Source organism: Bombina bombina, chromosome 12 (assembly GCF_027579735.1).
Source record: "Bombina bombina isolate aBomBom1 chromosome 12, aBomBom1.pri, whole genome shotgun sequence".
NCBI lineage: Eukaryota > Metazoa > Chordata > Amphibia > Anura > Bombinatoridae > Bombina > Bombina bombina.
Genome location: NC_069510.1, coordinates 141,814,092 through 141,837,465, shown reverse-complemented (window position 1 = coordinate 141,837,465; position 23,374 = coordinate 141,814,092). Strand labels below are relative to the sequence as shown.

The 23,374-nt window shown below is 38.9% G+C and overlaps 1 protein-coding gene across 1 annotated transcript in view; it reads left to right on the top strand.

Annotated features, from left to right (window-relative positions):
• Nucleotides 1-23,374, top strand: part of PAPPA (pappalysin 1) — a 1,503,354-nt gene that overhangs the window by 942,705 nt on the left and 537,275 nt on the right. The window contains exon 12 of the mRNA XM_053695762.1: nt 12,889-13,024. Within this exon, the coding sequence (XP_053551737.1) occupies nt 12,889-13,024 (136 nt within the window). The remainder of the gene's footprint in view (nt 1-12,888; nt 13,025-23,374) is intronic.

The window sequence follows — 23,374 nt, the reverse complement described above, 5'->3', positions numbered from 1 at the left end:
TAGACAAATTAACTTCTTTATGGAGTTATTAGAACTAGTGTTAACTCACAACTATTTTTCTTTTGATGACAGATTTTTTCTGCAGTTACGGGGTACCTCAATGCGTTCAAATGTTGCTCCTGCCTACGCCTGCCTCTATATGGATCAATTGGAGGAACAAGTGATATATATTGATCCTGAGTTTCATAAGTGTTTGGCTTGGTGGCGCTATATAGATGATCTGTTTATCATTTGGCAGGGCGACATTGAATCCATTGAGGCACTCCGTTTAAGAATAGAAAATAAGGTGCCAGCAGTAAAATTTACTGCTAATTATCATACTGAGAGTGTGGCTTTCCTAGACACTGTTGTCATGCGTGCTGGCAACCATTTTGAGACAGACATTTTTAGAAAGCCTACTGACAAGAATACCTTATTGTCCCGTCAAAGCCATCACCCGCCAAGAGTTTTCAAGAGTGTACCAAGATCTCAATTGCTTAGAGTGAAGAGGATAGTCTCAGACCCCTTAACCTGTTCATTGCGCTTAGATGAGATGCGTATGAGGTTTCAAGAAAGAGGTTATTCTTGTGGGGAATTAGAGTCTATCAATCTTCAACCTAAGAAAAATGGAGATGAGTCTAAGAAATTGGCCTTTGTTTCTAATTTTAGCAATATGAGTGTCAAATTACATAGAGTGATTTGTAAGAATTGGTTTATGTTAAGGGATTCTATGCCTGAAATTAGGGAGTTTAAATTACCACCTTTTTCATCTTTTAGAAAGGGTAATTCTATTGGAAAGCAATTAGTTAGGGCTAAGGTAAAATCCATGAAAAATGTACAAAGGGTTTTTCGACCTATTGAGAATGGGACTTTTCCCTGTCTTAACTGCTCTCATTGCAATAGCATTATTAAGGGTAACACAATAAGTCATCCCCATTCAGGAAAAATCTTTCATATTAAAGGCCATTTCACCTGTAAATCAGCTTATGTGGTGTATGCTCTTAAGTGTCCGTGTGGACTATTATATGTCGGTGAGACGACACAGAGTGTTAAGGAGCGACTCACCCAACATAAGTCTACTATTAGGAACTCCAAAATGAGACACCTTCCGGTCCCCTTTCATTTTTTTGAGAGGGGACACCAGGTGAATCAGTTGAGATTTATGATACTTGACTCTGTTTCAAAAGGTTCTATTGGCTTTGACAGGGAAAGGATGTTGCTAAAAAAGGAAGCTATGTGGATACATAGACTTAGCACATTACATCCTAGGGGGCTTAATAGAGAATATCATTTGGCAGGTCTGTTTTAATACTTTTTAGATTAGAGAAAGGATAATAAGTAACAATAATAAAGAAATAATAATAAAAAAACAAAAAAACAAAAAAATAAATATTAATAACATAACAATAAATATCTCAAATGTATGAAATGTGTATGATATGCGTTTAAGGTATTAGCAGAGAGTGAGGCATGAGAAGTGGTGATTTGTCATGCTTAAATATCAGATTAGATGAGATTGGTTGTCTAGTGTTATTAATTGAATGTTGCACAAGAGATGTATTTCTTCTGTTATGTGTGATCAGTCCACGGGTCATCATTACTTCTGGGATATAACTCCTCCCCAACAGGAAATGCAAGAGGATTCACCCAGCAGAGCTGCATATAGCTCCTCCCCCCTACGTCAGTCCCAGTCATTCTCTTGCACCCAACGACTAGATAGGATGTGTGAGAGGACTATGGTGATTATACTTAGTTTTTATGACTTCAATCAAAAGTTTGTTATTTTAAAATAGCACCGGAGCGTGTTATTACTTCTCTGGCAGAGTTTGAGGAAGAATCTGTCAGAGTTTTTTACTATGATTTTAACCGGAGTAGTTAAGATCATATTGCTGTTCTCGGCCATCTGAGGGAGGTAAAGGCTTCAGATCAGGGGACAGCGGGCAGATGAATCTGCATTGAGGTATGTAGCAGTTTTTATTTTCTGAATGGAATTGATGAGAAAATCCTGCCATACCGTTAAAATGACATGTATGTATACACTTCAGTATTCTGGGGATGGTATTTCACCGGAACTACTCTGTTAAAGGTCACTAATCCTTTTTAATAACTATTTATCATGTTAAACGTTTTTGCTGGAATGTAGAATCGTTTACATTGCTGAGGTACTGTGTGAATAAATATTTGGGCATTATTTTCCACTTGGCAGTTTTTTTGCTTTAATTGTGACAGTTTCGTTTCTCTTCACTGCTGTGTGGGAGAGGGAGGGGCCGTTTTTGGCGCTCTTTGCTACGCATCAAAAAATACCAGTCAGTTACTTTTATATTTCCTGCATGATCCGGTTCATCTCTGATAGATCTCAGGGGTCTTCAAACTTCTTTGAAGGGAGGTAAATTCTCTCAGCAGAGCTGTGAGAATTCTTATAGTGACTGTGAATAAAAACGTTGCTTTGTATTTTTTATGTCAAATTTAATTATTGTTATTTTACTAAACAAACCTTTGCTAAAAGTTTTGTTGTTTTAAAGTTTGATGCTATAACTGTTTTTCAGTTCATTATTTCAACTGTCATTTAATCGTTAGTACCTCTTTGAGGCACAGTACGTTTTTTGCTAAAAAAGATTATAACCAAGTTGTAAGTTTTTTGCTAGTGTGTTAAACATGTCTGACTCAGAGGAAGATATCTGTGTCATTTGTTCCAATGCCAAGGTGGAGCCCAATAGAAATTTATGTACTAACTGTATTGATGCTACTTTAAATAAAAGTCAATCTGTACAATGTGAACAAATTTCACCAAACAGCGAGGGGAGAGTTATGCCGACTAACTCGCCTCACGCGGCAGTACCTGCATCTCCCGCCCGGGAGGTGCGTGATATTTTGGCGCCTAGTACATCTGGGCGGCCATTACAGATAACATTACAAGATATGGCTACTGTTATGACTGAAGTTTTGTCTAAATTACCAGAACTAAGAGGCAAGCGTGATCACTCTGGGGTGAGAACAGAGTGCGCTGACAATGCTAGGGCCATGTCTGATACTGCGTCACAGCTCGCAGAGCATGAGGACGGAGAGCTTCATTCTGTGGGTGACGGTTCTGATCCAAACAGATTGGACTCAGATATTTCAAATTTTAAATTTAAATTGGAGAACCTCCGTGTATTACTAGGGGAGGTCTTAGCAGCTCTCAACGATTGTAACACCGTTGCAATACCAGAGAAACTGTGTAGGTTGGATAAATACTTTGCGGTACCGGCGAGTACTGACGTTTTTCCTATACCTAAGAGACTAACTGAAATTGTTACTAAGGAGTGGGATAGACCCGGTGTGCCGTTCTCACCCCCTCCAATATTTAGAAAGATGTTTCCAATAGACGCCACCACTCGGGACTTATGGCAAACGGTCCCCAAGGTGGAGGGAGCAGTTTCTACTTTAGCTAAGCGTACCACTATCCCGGTGGAGGATAGCTGTGCTTTCTCAGATCCAATGGATAAAAAATTAGAGGGTTACCTTAAGAAAATGTTTGTTCAACAAGGTTTTATATTACAACCCCTTGCATGTATCGCGCCGATTACGGCTGCGGCAGCATTTTGGATTGAGTCGCTTGAAGAGAACCTTAGTTCATCTACGCTAGACGACATTACGGACAGGCTTAGAGTCCTTAAACTAGCTAATTCCTTCATTTCGGAGGCCGTAGTACATTTAACCAAACTTACGGCTAAGAACTCAGGATTCGCCATACAGGCACGTAGGGCGCTGTGGCTAAAATCCTGGTCAGCTGATGTTACTTCTAAGTCCAAATTACTTAATATACCTTTCAAGGGGCAGTCTTTATTTGGGCCCGGTTTGAAAGAGATTATCGCTGACATTACAGGAGGTAAGGGCCACGCCCTACCTCAAGACAAAGCCAAAGCTAAGGCTAGACAGTCTAATTTTCGTCCCTTTCGGAACTTCAAAACAGGAGCAGCATCAACCTCCACTGCACCAAAACAGGAAGGAGCTGTTGCTCGTTACAGGCAAGGCTGGAAGCCTAACCAGTCCTGGAACAAGAGCAAGCAGGCCAGGAAACCTGCTGCTGCCCCAAAGACAGCATGAACCGAGAGCCCCCGATCCGGGACCGGATCTAGTGGGGGGCAGACTCTCTCTCTTCGCCCAGGCCTGGGCAAGAGATGTTCAGGATCCCTGGGCACTAGAGATCATATCTCAGGGATACCTTCTAGACTTCAAATTATCTCCCCCAAGAGGGAGATTTCATCTGTCAAGGTTGTCAACAAACCAGATAAAGAAAGAAGCGTTTCTACGCTGCGTACAAGATCTGTTAATAATGGGAGTGATCCATCCGGTTCCGCGGTCGGAACAAGGACAAGGGTTCTACTCAAACCTGTTTGTGGTTCCCAAAAAAGAGGGAACTTTCAGGCCAATCTTAGATTTAAAGATTCTAAACAAATTCCTAAGAGTTCCATCGTTCAAAATGGAAACTATTCGGACAATCTTACCCATGATCCAAGAGGGTCAGTACATGACCACAGTGGATTTAAAGGATGCTTACCTTCACATACCGATCCACAAAGATCATCACCGGTATCTAAGGTTTGCCTTCTTAGACAGGCACTACCAGTTTGTAGCTCTTCCATTCGGATTGGCTACGGCTCCAAGAATCTTCACAAAGGTTCTGGGTGCCCTTCTGGCGGTACTAAGACCGCGAGGGATTTCGGTAGCTCCATACCTAGACGACATTCTAATACAAGCTTCAAGCTTTCAAACTGCCAAGTCTCATACAGAGTTAGTTCTGGCATTTCTAAGGTCGCATGGATGGAAAGTGAACGAAAAGAAGAGTTCTCTTTTTCCTCTCACAAGAGTTCCATTCTTGGGGACTCTTATAGATTCTGTAGAAATGAAGATTTACCTGACAGAGGACAGGTTAACAAAGCTTCAAAATGCATGCCGTGTCCTTCATTCCATTCAACACCCGTCAGTAGCTCAATGCATGGAGGTGATCGGCTTAATGGTAGCGGCAATGGACATAGTACCTTTTGCACGCCTACACCTCAGACCTCTGCAATTATGCATGCTAAGTCAGTGGAATGGGGATTACTCAGATTTGTCCCCTACTCTGAATCTGAATCAAGAGACCAGAAATTCTCTTCTATGGTGGCTTCATCGGCCACACCTGTCCAGGGGGATGCCATTCAGCAGGCCAGACTGGACAATTGTAACAACAGACGCCAGCCTACTAGGTTGGGGCGCTGTCTGGAATTCTCTGAAGGCTCAGGGACTATGGAATCAGGAGGAGAGTCTCCTTCCAATAAACATTCTGGAATTGAGGGCAGTTCTCAATGCCCTTCTAGCTTGGCCCCAATTAACAACTCGGGGGTTCATCAGGTTTCAGTCGGACAACATCACGACTGTAGCTTACATCAACCATCAGGGAGGGACAAGAAGCTCCCTAGCAATGGTGGAAGTATCAAAGATAATTCGCTGGGCAGAGTCTCACTCTTGCCACCTGTCAGCAATCCACATCCCGGGAGTGGAGAACTGGGAGGCGGATTTCTTGAGTCGCCAGACTTTTCATCCGGGGGAGTGGGAACTTCATCCGGAGGTCTTTGCCCAAATACTTCGACGTTGGGGCAAACCAGAGATAGATCTCATGGCGTCTCGCCAGAACGCCAAACTTCCTCGCTACGGGTCCAGATCCAGGGATCCGGGAGCGGTTCTGATAGATGCTTTGACAGCACCTTGGAACTTCGGGATGGCTTATGTGTTTCCACCCTTTCCGCTGCTTCCTCGATTGATTGCCAAAATCAAGCAGGAGAGAGCATCAGTGATTCTAATAGCGCCTGCATGGCCACGCAGGACTTGGTATGCAGATCTAGTGGACATGTCATCCTGTCCGCCTTGGTCTCTACCTCTAAGACAGGACCTTCTGATACAGGGTCCATTCAAACATCAAAATCTAACTTCTCTGAAGCTGACTGCTTGGAAATTGAACGTTTGATTTTATCAAAACGTGGTTTTTCTGAGTCGGTTATTGATACCCTGATACAGGCTAGGAAGCCTGTTACCAGAAAGATTTACCATAAAATATGGCGTAAATACCTATACTGGTGCGAATCCAAACATTACTCCTGGAGTAAGGTTAGGATCTCTAGGATATTGTCTTTTCTACAAGAAGGGTTAGAAAAGGGTTTATCAGCTAGTTCATTAAAGGGACAGATTTCAGCTCTGTCCATCTTGTTACACAGGCGTCTGTCAGAAAGTCCAGACGTCCAGGCTTTTTGTCAGGCTTTAGCTAGGATCAAGCCTGTGTTTAAAGCTGTTGCTCCGCCATGGAGTTTAAACTTAGTTCTTAACGTTTTACAGGGTGTTCCATTTGAACCCCTTCATTCCATTGATATAAAATTGTTATCTTGGAAAGTTCTGTTTTTAATGGCTATTTCCTCGGCTCGAAGAGTCTCTGAGTTATCAGCCTTACATTGTGATTCTCCTTATCTGATTTTTCACTCAGACAAGGTAGTTCTGCGTACTAAACCTGGGTTCTTACCTAAGGTGGTCACTAACAGGAATATCAATCAAGAGATTGTTGTTCCATCCTTGTGTCCAAATCCTTCTTCAAAGAAGGAACGTCTTCTACACAATCTGGATGTAGTTCGTGCCCTCAAGTTCTACTTGCAGGCAACTAAAGATTTTCGCCAAACTTCTTCCCTGTTTGTCGTTTATTCTGGACAGAGGAGAGGTCAAAAAGCTTCTGCTACCTCTCTCTCTTTTTGGCTTCGTAGCATAATACGTTTAGCCTATGAGACTGCTGGTCAGCAGCCTCCTGAAAGAATTACAGCTCACTCCACTAGAGCTGTGGCTTCCACTTGGGCCTTTAAGAATGAGGCCTCTGTTGAACAGATTTGCAAGGCTGCAACTTGGTCTTCGCTTCATACTTTTTCCAAATTTTACAAATTTGACACTTTTGCTTCTTCGGAGGCTATTTTTGGGAGAAAGGTTCTTCAGGCAGTGGTTCCTTCTATATAATGAGCCTGCCTATCCCTCCCGTCATCCGTGTACTTTTGCTTTGGTATTGGTATCCCAGAAGTAATGATGACCCGTGGACTGATCACACATAACAGAAGAAAACATAATTTATGCTTACCTGATAAATTCCTTTCTTCTGTTGTGTGATCAGTCCACGGCCCGCCCTGTTTTAAGGCAGGTAAATATCTTTTAAATTATACTCCAGTCACCACTTCACCCTTGGTTACTCCTTTCTCGTTGATTCTTGGTCGAATGACTGGGACTGACGTAGGGGGGAGGAGCTATATGCAGCTCTGCTGGGTGAATCCTCTTGCATTTCCTGTTGGGGAGGAGTTATATCCCAGAAGTAATGATGACCCGTGGACTGATCACACAACAGAAGAAAGGAATTTATCAGGTAAGCATAAATTATGTTTTTCTTTCTTTCTTTTGATGATGTCATAATTGTTAATTGGGGGTGGGTCTATTTGGCTATATAAGATGTACATTTGGCATTTGTTTGTATTGAGCCTGAGGAGGGGGTAACTTACCCCGAAACGTTGCTCTGTATGTGCTGCTGCCTATTGTAAAGAAATTTTGATTCAAATTGATTTCTGAGTGTCTGCCTAATTTTTTTGAGATAGCCTTTGGTTGGGGTGTCTTTGCCTCCTCCTAATGAATGGAGCCGTGGACTCTCCTCCTCTCAAAATGAAATTATCAGGTAAGCATAATTTATGTTTTTCTTCTTGAGCACATATTTTCCCCTGCTCCTTTAATGGCTACTATTACTTTTTCTTAACTCTCTTGGAGTTTGGGAATCTTTGTCTCTTCCTATTGATAGAGAAGAGTAATTCCCAGGAGTAAGGGACCATGGATTCTCACCACACAGGTAAGCATACATTGTTTTAGTTACAGGCACCCTCTGTGCAGATGACAAGGGAGCATACTTCTTCAGTTTCTTCACAATCACTGTTGGGAAATCATCTTTTAAAATAGCTTATTAACTCCAACTCCTTAGACTAGGGTTTCCTTCCTGGGTTGCATAACATATTTAGTGTCAATGAGACTCTCTCTAATGGAACCGCACAGACTGAAGTTGCAGAAGCTGTGTGTTCTTCTATAACTCTCTTCCCTTACTCCAGTAGCTCAATGGATCAAAGGCTTAGGTCTCATGGTAGCAGCTTCAGATGTTGTTCCATTTGCCATTTTTCGTTTACATTCTTTACAGCTCAGGATACAGCAGCAGTGTAATGGAGACTACAAAGATCTGTCTTATAAAATCTTATTAGGCTTCAACACAAAGCAGTCCCTGACATGGTGGCAGACTCGCCAAACTATTGTTCAGGTGGTCTCCTTTCACAGACCAAGATGAGTGGTGATCACTTCATACGCCAGGCTATCATGGTGGGATGTAGTGTGGGGGTCACTGAGAGCGCAGGAATTTTGTTCTACTCAGAAGGCAAGGTTACCAATTATGATATTGGAACAATGCACAATTTTCAGGTCTCTCCATGGTTGACCCAGTTTAAGACAGGTATCCTTTTCTGAGGTTTCAGTCACCAATGTCTGCTGTGGCATACATCATCAAGGCAGAACACAAATTTAGCCACCAATCAGCAAGTGATACCCAGGGTTCTGAACCAAAAATAGGCTAGCTCCAAAGCTTACATTCCTTCTTTTTTCAAACAAAGATACCAAGAGAACGAAAAAAAAATGATAATAAGTAAATTAGAAAGTTGCTTAAAATGGCATACTCTATCATCATTGCATGCTCTGAATCATGAAAGGAAATTGGGTTTCATATCTTTTTAAGGCCTTAATTTGCAAGGTCTATTTGGTGACGGCAAAGTCTCCCCTTTAGTTTATTACTGCTAATCCAACAATGGAATGGAGCTTGCATTAAGCAAGTTTGTAAAGCATACATACATACCATTTTGACACATTTGCCTCTAATGAGGCTGCTTTTGACAAGAATTCTCAGAGGGCCACTGTGCCTGTTCAGAGGTATACCTTTCTTAAAGGGACATGAAACCCAAAATGTATCTTTCATGATTCAGATAGAGAATACAATTTTATACAACTTTCCAATTTATTTATATTATTTAATTTGCTTCCTTCTCTTGTTATCCTTTGCTGAAAGGTTTATCCAGGCAAGTTCAGGAGCAGCAGAGAGTCTAGGGTCTAGCGGCTGATTGGTGCCTGCATATATACCGATTGTCATTGGCTCATCAATGTGTTCAGTTAGAAACCAGTTGTGCATTGCTGCTCGTTCAACAAAGCATACTATCGCCTAGATTTAGAGTTTTGCGGCCAAAGGGGTGCGTTAGCTACGCGTGTTTCCCCCCCCCCCGCACCTTTTAAACAACGGTGGTATTTAGAGTTCTCAGAAGGGCTGCGTTAGGCTCCAAAAAGGGAACGTTCAGGCATATTTACCGCCACTGCAACTCTAAATACCAGCGTTGCTTACGGACGCGGCCAGCTTCAAAAACGTGCTCGTGCACGATTCCCCCATAGGAAACAATGGGGCAGTTTGAGCTGAAAAAAAACCTAACACCTGCAAAAAAGCAGCGTTCAGCTCCTAACGCAGCCCCATTGTTTCCTATGGGGAAACACTTCCTAAGTCTGCACCTAACACCCTAACATGTACCCCGAGTCTAAACACCCCTAACCTTACACTTATTAAACCCTAATCTGCGGACCCCGCTATCGCTGACCCCTGCATATTATTTTTAACCCCTAATCTGCCGCTCTGTACACCGCCACACCTACGTTATCCCTATGTACCCCTAAGCTGCTGCCCCTAACACCGCCGACCCCTATATTATATTTATTAACCCCTAATCTGCCGCCCCCAACGTCGCCGCCACCTACCTATAATTATTAACCCCTAATCTGCCGACCGGACCTCACCGCTACTCTAATAAATGTATTAACCCCTAAAGCTAAGTCTAACACTTACACCCCCTTAAGTTAAATATAATTTAAATCTAACTAAATAAAAGAAATCTTATTAAATAAATTATTAATTAATAAATTATTCCTATTTAAAGCTAAATACTTACCTGTAAAATAAACCCTAATATAGCTACAATATAAATAATAATTATATTGTAGCTATTTTAGGATTAATATTTATTTTACAGGCAACTTTGTATTTATTTTAATAACTATTTAATAGTTAACTAGTTAAAATAATTACGAAATTACCTGTAAAATAAATCCTAACCTAAGTTACAATTAAACCTAACACTACACTATCAATAAATTAATTAAATAAACTATCTACAATTATCTACAATTAAATCAACTAAACTAAATTAAAAAAAACAAACACTAAATTACAAAAAATAAAAAAAGATTACAAGAATTTTAAACTAATTACACCTACTCTAAGCCCCCTAAAAAAAAATAACAAAGCCCCCCAAAATAAAAAAATGCCCTACCCTATTCTAAAATAAATATTTTACAGCTCTTTTACCTTACCAGCCCTTAAAATGGCCTTTTGCGGGGCATGCCCCAAAGAATTCTGCTCTTTTGCCTGTAAAAAAACATACAATACCCCCCCAACATTACAACCCACCACCCACATACCCCTAATCTAACCCAAACCCCCCTTAAAACACCTAACACTAAGCCCCTGAAGATCTTCCTACCTTATCTTCACCACGCCGGGTATCACCGATCCGTCCAGAAGAGGGTCCGAAGTCTTAATCCTATCCGGCAAGAAGAGGGTCCGAAGTCTTCATCCTATCCGGCAAGAAGAGGGCATCCGGACCGGTAGACATCTTCACCCAGGCGGCATCTTCTATCTTCTTCCATCCGGCGCGGAGCGGGACCATCTTGAAGCAGCCGACGCGGATCCATCCTCTTCTAACGATGTCCTAAGTCCGAATGAAGGTTCCTTTAAATGACGTCATCCAAGATGGCATCCCTCGAATTCCGATTGGCTGATAGGATTCTATCAGCCAATCTGAATTAAGGTAGGAAAAATCTGATTGGCTGATTCAATCAGCCAATCAGATTCAAGTTCAATCCGATTGGCTGATCCAATCAGCCAATCAGATTGAGCTCGCATTCTATTGGCTGTTCCGATTTTTTTATTTTGGGGGCTTTGTTATTTTTTTAGGGGGCTTAAAGTAGGTGTAATTAGTTTAAAATTTGTGTAATCTTTTTTTATTTTTTTTATTTTTCTATTTTTTATTTAGTGTTTTTTGTTTTTTTGTAATCTAGTTTAGTTGATTTAATTGTAGATAATTGTAGATAGTTTATTTAATTAATTTATTGATAGTGTAGTGTTAGGTTTAATTGTAACTTAGGTTAGGATTTATTTTACAGGTAATTTTGTAATTATTTTAACTATTTTAGCTATTAAATAGTTCTTAACTATTTAATAGCTATTGTACCTGGTTAAAATAAATACAAAGTTGCCTGTAAAATAAATATTAATCCTAAAATAGCTACAATATAATTATTATTTATATTGTAGCTATATTAGGGTTTATTTTACAGGTAAGTATTTAGCTTTAAATAGGAATAATTTATTAATAAGATTTATTTTATTTTGTTAGATTTAAATTATATTTAACTTAGGGGGGTGTTAGGGTTAGACTTAGCTTTAGGGGTTAATACATTTATTAGAGTAGCGGTGAGGTCCGGTCGGCAGATTAGGGGTTAATAATTGTAGGTAGGTAGCGGCGACGTTGGGGGGGGAGGGATTAGGGGTTAATAAATATTATGTAGGGGTCAGCGATGTTAGGGGCAGCAGATTAGGGGTACATAGGGATAATGTAGGTTGCGTCGGTGTGCGGTCGGCAGATTAGGGGTTAAAAATTTTAATAGAGTGGCGGCGATGTGGGGGGGGCCTCGGTTTAGGGGTACATAGGTAGTTTATGGGTGTTAGTGTACTTTAGAGCACATTAGTTAAGAGCTTTATGAACTGGCGTTAGCCCAGAAAGCTCTTAACTCCTGGCTTTTTTCTGCGGCTGGAGTCTTGTCGTTAGATTTCTAACGCTCACTTCAGCCAAGACTCTAAATACCGGCGTTAGAAAGATCCCATTGAAAAGATAGGATACGCAATTGACGTAAGGGGATCTGCGGTATGGAAAAGTCGCGGCTGGAAAGTGAGCGTTAGACCCTTTCCTGACTGACTCTAAATTCCAGCGGGCGGCCAAAACCAGGGTTAGGACCCCCTAACGCTGGTTTTGACGGCTAACGCAGAACTCTAAATCTAGGCATAAGAAAATTAAACAATTTAGATAATAGAAGTAAATTAGAAAGTTGTTTAAAATTGTATTCTCTATCTGAATCACAAAATATTTTTTGGGGTTTCATGTCCCTTTAACTGTTAACCCACCCTATTTCATGGGGGTCTTGTGGACTTAACAGCTTGGGTATAGTATACCACAAGTGATGGCGCGTGATCTCTCACCATCTTATAAAATAAATCAAAATGTATGATAAATTAATGTATTTCATTATGGTGAGAGTCCACAAGACCAATCTTTGTTGTTGTTTTTTTTGTACAGTTGGCTCTACTATGTTAGGTGTTTTTGCTTCCTCCTAGTGGAATTAAGTTTAATCCCACATGTGATAAATGGTGGACTCCCCCCATCATGAAAGAAATGTATTTATTAGGTAAGGATAATTTTTGTTTTAATTTCTTTGTTATGATGCACTAATTTTTTTAGACATTTTGAAAAAAAATTAGGAAGCTTTTCTTCATTCTTCTTTAAAAAAAAATGCAGATACAGATTATTTCCACAGCTAGCTGATTATGTTTAAAATAATGTAAAAAACAATAATTGTAATTTTAAAAAGAAACACTACTTTTGTTGTTGTCTGAGTCCTTATAGAGTTGGTTGACATATTGTTTGTTTATACATAGAATAAATTACTCTCAACTGTGTTTGCATCTGGCAGGCCCATTTTTCACAACCTGTGGTGGTTGCTGCAGTAATTGTACACCTTGTAGCAGATGGGACCTATTATATGGATCAGATGCAAGAGACTATCAGTGTCCAGCTGATTGACACCAAAGAACAAATGCACGATCTGGGTACGGTCACATTTTAGTGTTTCCTTTCTACACCATCTGTCTTTCTTGTTCATACCTGTATTTATGTCTTGTCTGCCACTGTACAGGTACAGTGTTTACCAAACACATAGCAAAATTATTACTTCTCTTATAATTGTTACTGTTGGTTTTATCTATATTAATTTGTTATTATTCCAACCAGTCACTCCTAAAGCACAACTTTCTAAGTAGCAGGTTTTTATTAATTAATTGTTGGTCATATAAAATGTGAGACACAAAGTCATTCCAATTACTAGTGGGATATTCAACTCCTGGCCAGCAGGAAGAGGCAAAGAGATCCCCAGCAAAACTGTTAAGTGTAACTTCCCTACCCATAATCCCCAGTCATTCTCTTTGCCTCTGTAAATGTAGGATGTGCGAAGACGGTGTCTGAAGATATTTAATGGGTTCTTTTTCCTGCATGCAAGGATTGGGGTCTAGCTGTGTCTATGTCAATCTCTTTAGTAAGAGTAGTGGTTGCTTTTAGCAGTTAGAAGGTGGTCTTTGCTTTACTTTTAACACTTTTGCTACCCCTTTGCCAGGGTTGGTTACTCTGTTCTTTCTTTTACTACAGGTCCCTGACAGGAAGTGGAGTACCGGTCACACCTTAGTAGCTGTTATTTGCCCTGCAGCTGGATCCACAGGTAAGTGCCTTTGCCTTCTAGGTACTGAAAAACAGCATCCTGCCAACAGTGAAAACATTAACTCACTGAGAAACGGAGCCACGCTTGCACAGTAAGGACTCTCTGCTGATATATTGTCTTCCTGTTACCGGCTGAAGGAGACCAGAGCACAGCAATGAAGCCTGCGAACGGCTCCTGACTAATGATCAAGGGAGAGGGGAGTGGGGGGGCACTATGCTACAGAAAATAATAAAATAAAAAAAGGAAAAAAAAATATTTTATTTTTATTTTTTTTCACTTTTTTTGTGAGAGGGGGTGGGCGCTTCAGGTTTTTGTGACTACAGGCACCTGAGATGTAAATCCGGCCCTGCTCAAGTGGATCTCTTTTGGTACTTAGTTTATCCTTAGTTGGTTAAGGTTACATTTAGGGGCAAATTATTTTTTTTTGGCCGCTCACGTGACTTCCACTTTTCCGCCGTGTCTGAGCGGAGCTTTGTGAGTACAGCAATGTCGGCTTTGCAGCTTTCACCATTCTGATCTTCTACTTAGAGGAGAGGATCTCTGCTGGAGAGTCTCGTTCCTATTGCTAGTGAGATTTTGATTCCGGTCATGGTAGGGGCCTCAGTCAAAACCCTTAGGTCTCTTGTCTGAGGTTGAGTTTTAGAGTGTCAATATTTTTTGCCATCAGTAGTTTTAGTCTTTTCTGTGTTAAGTCTCCCCTTTTTGTGCATATCATTATTATTTTTTGGTCAAATTATTATACTTTTTATTATAATTTTTATTCTCATTCTAAAGTGGGACTTGATTTCTGTAGCTATGAACTCAGAACAGGATCAGTCAATTTCTATGGATACATCTTTATTATTTTTAGAGGCCCAAATTGTCCTGTCTATGCAAGTTTGTTGCTCATGCTTAGCTAAGACTTTAAAATGTAAAGACAAGTTACACCCTTCTGAGCCAAATGTCTCTCTGGATAATGCTGTGCGTCATATGCCTCAGCTTTCTCTTCAAACGTCCCAAGCTTTAATTGTTTCTCATAAAGTGCCTTTTGTTTCTTCTCAACCTCCTGGGGGTGTTTATTTACCAGGGGATTTTGTCGCACAGATAACTTCTGCAGTATCTGCGGCTTTGTCTGCTTTCCTTACTTTGGGTAAGCGTAAGAGAAAATCTAAACATTTGTCTGTTGGTACGGTTTCTGAACCCTCTAAATCTGCACTGGTTAACCTTTCCGAAATGTCTAATGATTTAAGCTTGAACATCTCTGGTTGCTTCTGAAGGAGGTTCTAGCTACTTTGCATGACTCTGAACCTTCGGTTGCTGTCAACCCTAAAAGGTCTACTAAACTTAATAGAGTTTATGATTCTCCCTCATCCTTGGATGTCTTTCGTGTTCCAGACAAGATATATGATATTATAGCGCAGAAATGGGATAAGGAACTTCTTTTGCATAACTTGAATGTTTTGCATGCTCTAAAATTTTACCTACAAGCTACTTAAGATTTTCGGCAATCTTCTACCCTGTTTGTTGTTTTCTCTGGAAAGTGTAAGGGTCAGAAGGCCACTTCTACTACCCTTTCCCTTTTTTTTAAGAAGTATGATTAGTTTTGCTTATGAGACAGCTGGACAACAGCTTCCTGTGAGAATTACGGCTCATTCCACTAGGGCTGTCTCTTCATCTTGGTCTTTCAAAAATGAAGCTTCTGTGGAACAGCAAGGCAGCAACATGGTCCTCTTTGCATACCTTTTCCAAATTCTACAAATTTGATACTTGTGCCTCAGCTGAGGCCTCCTTTGGGAGAAAGGTTCTTCAAGCGGTGGTGCCTTCTGTTTAGGTCCTCCTGCATTGTTCTCCCTCCCTTTTTTATTCTGTGTCCTCTAGCTTGGGTTTTGGTTTCCACTAGTAATTAGAATGATGTTGTGGACTCTCCATGCCATAGGAAAGAAAACAAAATGCATGCTTACATGATAAATTTATTTCTTTCCGACCATGGAGAGTCCACAACCCCGCCCTCTTTTTAAAATTATAATTTGGCTTTTTTTTTTTGAGTAAACCTCAGTCACCTCTGTACCCTTGTGTCTCTTATTTTTTCCATTTTCCTTCGGCTGAATGACTGGGGTTTATGGGTAGGGAAGTTACACTTAGCAGCTTTGCTGGGGTGCTCTTTGCCTCCTTCTGCTGGCCAGGAGTTGAATATCCTACTAGTTATTGAAATGATGTCATGGACTCTCCATGCCCATATAGAAATAAATTTATCAGGTAAGCATAAATTTTGTTTTTTTCCATCAATAAGTTATGTTAAGGTTTTCTTAATTAAAAACTGAAACTAGCAGGAGATATTAATACATTCAGGGCCAGATTACAATTGGCACACTAAATCTTTTTTTTTTCCGCTTGTGCACTAAAACCTCTAAAAGTAAACTTTAAACTTAGGTAGGTTAGCACGTGTATTACAAGTTGAAAGAAAAAAGTTAGCGGAAGAGCGAAGTCTGATGTATACTAATTTCAGGACCTTAGATGTCGCTGCCACGTTAACTTCTCCCCTATAGACTTCAAAGAGCACAAACATTATTGCTCTTGCATTAACCCAACACCGTGTTAGACGTACAATGCTAAACCCAAAGTTGGTTACAAATATTTCACATTCCAATGTGAAAAACATGAAAAGTTGGTTACGAATATTTCACATTCCAATATGAAAAAAAAAAAAGATAATACACTTTATTTTAATGTGCTTATGTTGTGCTTGGTGCAACTTTTTTTACCCCCTACACTCGGTCTTCAGTTGCACTAACCTCACAAGTGCAAATTTGGTTTGCATTTGAGCACATCTGTTTACTTTCAAATTGTAATACATGCGCAGGATAGCAGATATTGCTTATTGTTATCTGTGCTAACTATGGTGTGCCACTTGTAGTCTAGCCCTTAATAGGAAATACAAGTGTAAAAATAAAATGTACAAATATGTTAGGCCATTTTGTTATTGCACTATTGATTGCATAAAATAAATGTGTTTAACCCCTGCTGATGGGTTAAAATCTGTAACAGAACAGCAATGCACTACTATGACATAGCTGAATACATCAGGTGAGGCAATGACAAGAGGCATATGTGTGTTGCCACCATTCACCAGACAGTTCTCAGTAATGCTTTGTTGCTCCTGAACCTACCTAGGTATGATTTTAACAAACAATACCAAGAGAACAAAGTACATTTTATAGTCAAAGTAAATTTAAAAAGTTTCTTAAATTGCATGCTCTATCTGATCCAATAAACTCTAACTTTGTTTTTATGTCCCTTTATTTCAATGCATTGTAGTTGATAACTGTGTAAAATGAAGTTATTTCTAATATATATATATATATTGACAATATTATTTTGCTTAGCAATGCATTATTCATGGAATCTTTAGGCATTTTGGGATGGGATCATAAGTATTAGGATGCTAATTATATATTTACTAATTTAATACATTATTTTACCTGACCATAGATGTTCCATATTTTATTATATCTGCAACAGTACTGAGCAAAATATTGACGGGTTAAGACACAACTAATAAAAATATTGATTACAGACTTTTCCCATGTGGTATATCTAGTATTTAAGAATATTTCCATTTAATTTGTCATATTGTATTGATTTTGGATATGTCTTAATACAATTTTCATTCAATTTAAAGTTATTCAAATAGATAGAAAAAGCTTTTAAGTGTGTACTATCCAGGAATTCTGCATAACTAGGGGTTTATCGCTCACTGGAGGGTAATGGCAGCTTTCAAGAAACTCAAATTGAACAAGTACAAGTCTTAGCTGCATTAAGAACATGGACATCCATTTTTTCCAAAAACATTATCAATTTAAAGGTGCATTTTCTATGATCAAACAATATATTTTGTATTTTCTTCATAAATGGAAAGAGTCCACAGCTGCATTCATTACTTTTGGGAATTCAGAACCTGGCCACCAGGAGGAGGCAAAGACACCCCAGCCAAAGGCTTAAACACCTCTCCCACTTCCCTCATTCCCCAGTCATTATTTGTCTTTCATCTCAGGAGGTTGGCAGAGAAGTGTCAGAAATTTTGATAGTCTCTTATGGAGGGTAGTACTCTTCGGCATGGAACTGCAGTAGGGCTGGATGGTATGGGGGGAAAAATTTGATTTTTTAATAAAAAAAACGTGATTACGATTTAATCACAATTTTCTTATAAATTATTATAACATGTTAATTTTGCACACGTGACAGGTCTCTCCCTCTGAGGGGCGGGGCATAGACTTGGAAGGAGGTGTCTCTAGCAGGTGATTAGTGGACTGGTGTAACTGTAGCATTAGAGTGGCCCATCGGAATTTAGCACCGACACAACACCTGCTTTTTCATTACAGGCGGTGCTGTGGGAACATGATACTGTTCTGTCACTACAGTTCCTGTGAGCCCCAAGTCTTCACATCTGAGGGAAAATATTAACTTGTTCTAATGTTTAAAATGCACTCAGGTTCCTGGGAGGCAGCTTAGAAAATACTATTTCAAATTAAAACACAGTGCATAATAAAGCGGTACTTTTTTAGCGTTTTGGCCTCTCAGCTGCCTCCCAGGGACCGAGTGCATTTTAAACATTAGATCAAATTTATATTTTTCCTCAGATGTGAAGACGTGTGGCTCACAGGAACTGTAGTGACAGAACAGGAGGTATCACGACCCCACAGCACCGACTGTAATGAAAAAGCTGGTGTAGTGTTGGTGCTAAATTCCGATGGGCCACTCTCATGCTTCAGTAACACCAGTCCACCAATCACCTGCTAGAGACACCTCCTTCCCAGTCTATGTCCCGCACCTCCTCCCCGGGACCATTCCAGGAACGCTGACTGCTCAGAGGGAGAGACCCATCACGTGTGCGCTCAGGATCTTCTCTTCAGTCGCCGCTAAGCCTGTTCACATGGGGCAAGTGATGTCACTTCTGGGCAGGGCTAAAATAGCGTACTCTCGCATTTTTTAAACAGCCTATGTCTAGTGATGCGGCCTTTACGGTCGGGGACACTTTTGCATAGACTGCACCATTTACCCTGTGACTCTATTTCCGCTTTCCTGACCGTGTGGCAACAGAGAAATCCTAGTCCGCTGGTGTCTGGTTCTCTGGAGGTGGCAGTGTCCCAGTTATGGAGGATTCTGATTTTGTGGAGACGGATGTCTCTGATTCAGACTCTACTTCTTGCGAAGAATATGAATTGGCCCGGGTGATACATGCCCGTCAGTTATGTTCCAAATGCAACTGGAATTAGTGGATAAGAATTATCCACAAGACAGTATGCATATAGCACTCTATCGCCCAGACTAAGAAATTGGCGGTATTCCTAGAGTTAAAACATAACTTTTAATTAAATTGGTTAAAAAAGTAAGTACTCCAACACACCATTCATACTGTTAAAATATATAAACTCTCCGTTTAAGAGAAATTACAAATTAAGAAGATGTAATTAATCCAATATCAGTGGCCTTGTCCACAATACTGGGCAGCTTCTTCTGTAATCCAGTATAATATAATACTATTAGTTGGACTTTGAGTTGGTGTAAATAAACTGACTAGCTTCTAGTTCAGAGATAGCACGATCATATACTTAATCTGCCATATGTGTGGTCTAGATATATGAAATCAAATTCCCCACATGTATATGTGATGGTTAAATACCACGATATTGGGGACTCATAAATATTTCTAGACTGTCTGAATATTCAACCTGAGTAAGAAATATGGAATATGAGGGGGCTCAAAGATCGGTAGGTAACTAATATAATGATATGTGAAACTCAGATAAGTTCATCACTGAGGTGGCCAGTATATATTAACTGATAGATATATTCCTTTGTTTATATAAGTGAATCTCGTAGGAAATCCTTCACAGCATAGGGACTGTGCTAAAACTATATTTCCTAATACCTCGGTATGAGGTTAGTGTTTACAGGGTAATGATTGTGCTATTGTTCTTGATATACGTACCAAAATGTACTATTGTGATAGGACAGAGTACAGGCACAACTTTATCAAATAGGGTCTAACTATATTTCTATTTTTATTAAGACGCATACTTTAAGTTTGGTTATCACTAAGTATAGATACAGTTGAGGGATAGTTAACTGTAATAAACTGAATACTATATACATAGAACACAGTAACAATCAAAATACTGTATGTTATGATTGACAAGATTATAAACATCACATATGATCACTAAATATCACTGGCACTAATTCACTCCTAAAACAAAATAATTGTCACACAAGAACACAAACATAAAGGTACTAGTTGATCAAGTAATAAGATTTAACACTAATTGGTTTTAATAATCCACATTTTCTTTCAGTGCACATAGTAAAGATTTCACAGCATGAAGTTCACTCATCACACATCACTATTTGAAAATAAGTTATAATGAAATTAGTACACCTATTGTCTCACAATTGTATTTTAAACAAGTAGTTCACTCTGAATTGGATTTATTTTTAACATACTATTGAATGTTCTAATGCAAATGGAAAGTCTATCATAATAACTTCATGCAACCATATTTCGCACTTCTAGTATGGTTAGACATAAAAGCTAAAGTAACTATTAAGAGAATCTCAGAGACATATATTCATGCTATTATTTAAAATGATTAAGAGGATCTAAAAAGTCCAACTCACAATTACCAAGTGATAAAATATTTACAGGGAGCTATCTGTACAAATAATTACAACAATACAATAACTTTTATACATTTAATATATATTCAAAACCTGAATAAATAAACATAATTTCCCACTCACCAGGGATATTACCCAAAATCAAATTGACAAAGATGCAAAATTAATTCATAAATCATCATATGGACGGTACAAATAGATAAGGACAGAGAACAACAGAGATAAGTGCAAACTGGCCTTGTTCTATCATAGGGAAGGGCAAAGTATAAATTAATGAGGAAAAAGAATTCTACATTTACAGAATTACAAAATAAAAAAAAAAAAAATACATTCTCTCATCAACAGGGGGAACTGACGAAATAACAAATACAAGAAGATGTAGAATTAATTCAGAGATTGTATACCCGGTATATATATGTGTAGGTATCGATTATAAGGGCCAAGTGTACACTGGCCATGTCCCATCACAATGAAGAGCATTAGTAAACGTTAATAATGACGATCAAACTATTTGACAAGGCAGAGTAATACCAACCAACGTAACCAGAAGTAGCTAATACTCATAACTTCATGAAAACATATTTCTGTAATAATGAAATAATGCTAATATAATAAGACACACTGGTGTTATGGACTCTTAAGGTTCTATAATGAGCTAAAATCAATTTCAGAAAAGTGACAAAAAGGTACAGATAGCCCAATAGCTAGCAAGATAAGTAACCGAGATCCACACAGAACCAAAACATGATCCCGCCTGTCCCTCATTAACTTTAATTAAAACTCAAAATAATAACCAATCCATCTAGAAATAAGTATAAGATTAGAATTTATTCTTAGACCCCACACATAAAGACAAATGATTATACATTAATTGATACATGAAATTCAGATATTTACTTAATGTATCACAATAATAAGTTGATTTAACAAATTCAAAGCCATACATATACAATTAAGGTGAAAGATCCTATTATTTAATGCAACAGAATAAATAGACAAACAGATTGATACACTTTTGTATGAATAAGGTATATACCATCTTAAATATGATGTCACAATGAGTGACATGTACGATTCCAATGTAATCCAAGAAGAGGCGGGACTTCCGGTACACAGAAGACATAAATAGCAAGAATTCCGGTGGCTCGCTGCCTTTGACAAAGCCCTCACGGGCGAAACGCGTTAGCAGCACAGGTGCTCTTTTAGCTTTAAAAAACTCTGGTGTTTAATGAGAAGCTTTGAGTGTAACTAACCTCATTATATAATTTAATATGTTCATTTAGCCGCAGTCTTTGACTAAATACTGGGAGAATAGAGGGGGTACACAGTCATTACGACCCAAACATTAACAAGTGGGAAATTTACCTGAGCAACTATTTATCAAGACCCCTTATGGTGCTGACCAAGTAAAGACACAGTGTTATTTTATCATATTCGATATGTTGCAGCCTATATCATAATTTATTGAAGCTAAAAATGATGACTCATTATTGGGAGCACAAAACCATCTTGAAGCACTTGCTGTAATATAATTGATACGTAAAATACAGTGGTCTCAGTAAGGGCTAAGCAGCATCCGACAATATAGTATATAGCCACTAGAGCACAAGAGTCACTTGGTCACGCACTCGTCTATCCAATAGGGAGACTTAGGGGGCGGGTGCTACAGGAAGTGTCAGTGAAACTATAGTTACCATGTCTATCGGAATGTTCAATGGATCACAGACTGGGTGGCCGTTTCAAAAATATTTACAAGAAGTGAATCATATAACAGTATAACACACAGCACAGATTCTACACTAATATAAATACTTATTTACTCAATCTGACATTATAATGTAAGTGTCATGATCGTGACAACAGTTAACCATTGATTATCTCACCTAAGGTAGTATACTAACTCGAGGTTATACTTATGAACTATATTAATACAAGAGATAGTTAGGGACCATAATTGATAAGATACTGACAAATAACTATTGACTTTTAGTAAGGACAGATTTCACTATACCCGCTGTAATAACAGCCTGATTAATACTAGTAGTTAACTGATTGAGACCAGAGACCAGTATATCAGCATTGCTCCTAACCGCATTAACTGATAGCAAATATACAGGGCATAAAACTACTTCAATATATTTCACTTTTGTTCAAGTTTGTTCTTTGTATAAATACACGTGTACAAGCACAACATATCACCAATTAACCCTTATGAACTAAGGGCATATTTGAAAGCTATTTGCCCTTCTTATATCCTGCCGGCATAGGCACAATCAATATTAGTATCAGTACAGTGATACACTCCATCTTGATTTGTTAACCACAAGGTACTAAGTGCCTGTACTCTGTCCTATCACAATAGTACATTTTGGTCCGTATATCACGAACAATAGCACAATCATTACCCTGTAAACACTAACCTCATACCGAGGTATTAGGAAATATAGTTTTAGCACAGTCCCTATGCTGTGAAGGATTTCCTACGAGATTCACTTATATAAACAAAGGAATATATCTATCAGTTAATATATACTGGTCACCTCAGTGATGAACTTATCTGAGTTTCACGTATCATTATATTAGTTACCTACCGATCTTTGACCCCCCTCATATTCCATGCTTCTTACTCAGGTTGAATATTCAGACAGTCTAGAAATATTTATGAGTCCCCAATATTGTGGTATTTAACCTTCACATATACATGTGGGGAATTTGATTTCATATATCTAGACCACACATATGGCAGATTAAGTATATGATCGTGCTATCTCTGAACTAGAAGCTAGTCAGTTTATTTACACCAACTCAAAGCCCAACTAACAGTATTATATTATATTGGATTACAGAAGAAGTTGCCCATTATTGTGGACAAGGCCACTGATATTGGATTAATTACATCTTCTTAATTTGTAATTTCTCTTAAACACATAGTTTATATATTTTAACAGTATGAATGGTGTGTTGGAGTACTTACTTTTTTAACCAATTTAATTAAAAGTTATGTTTTAACTCTAGGAATACCGCCAATTTCTAG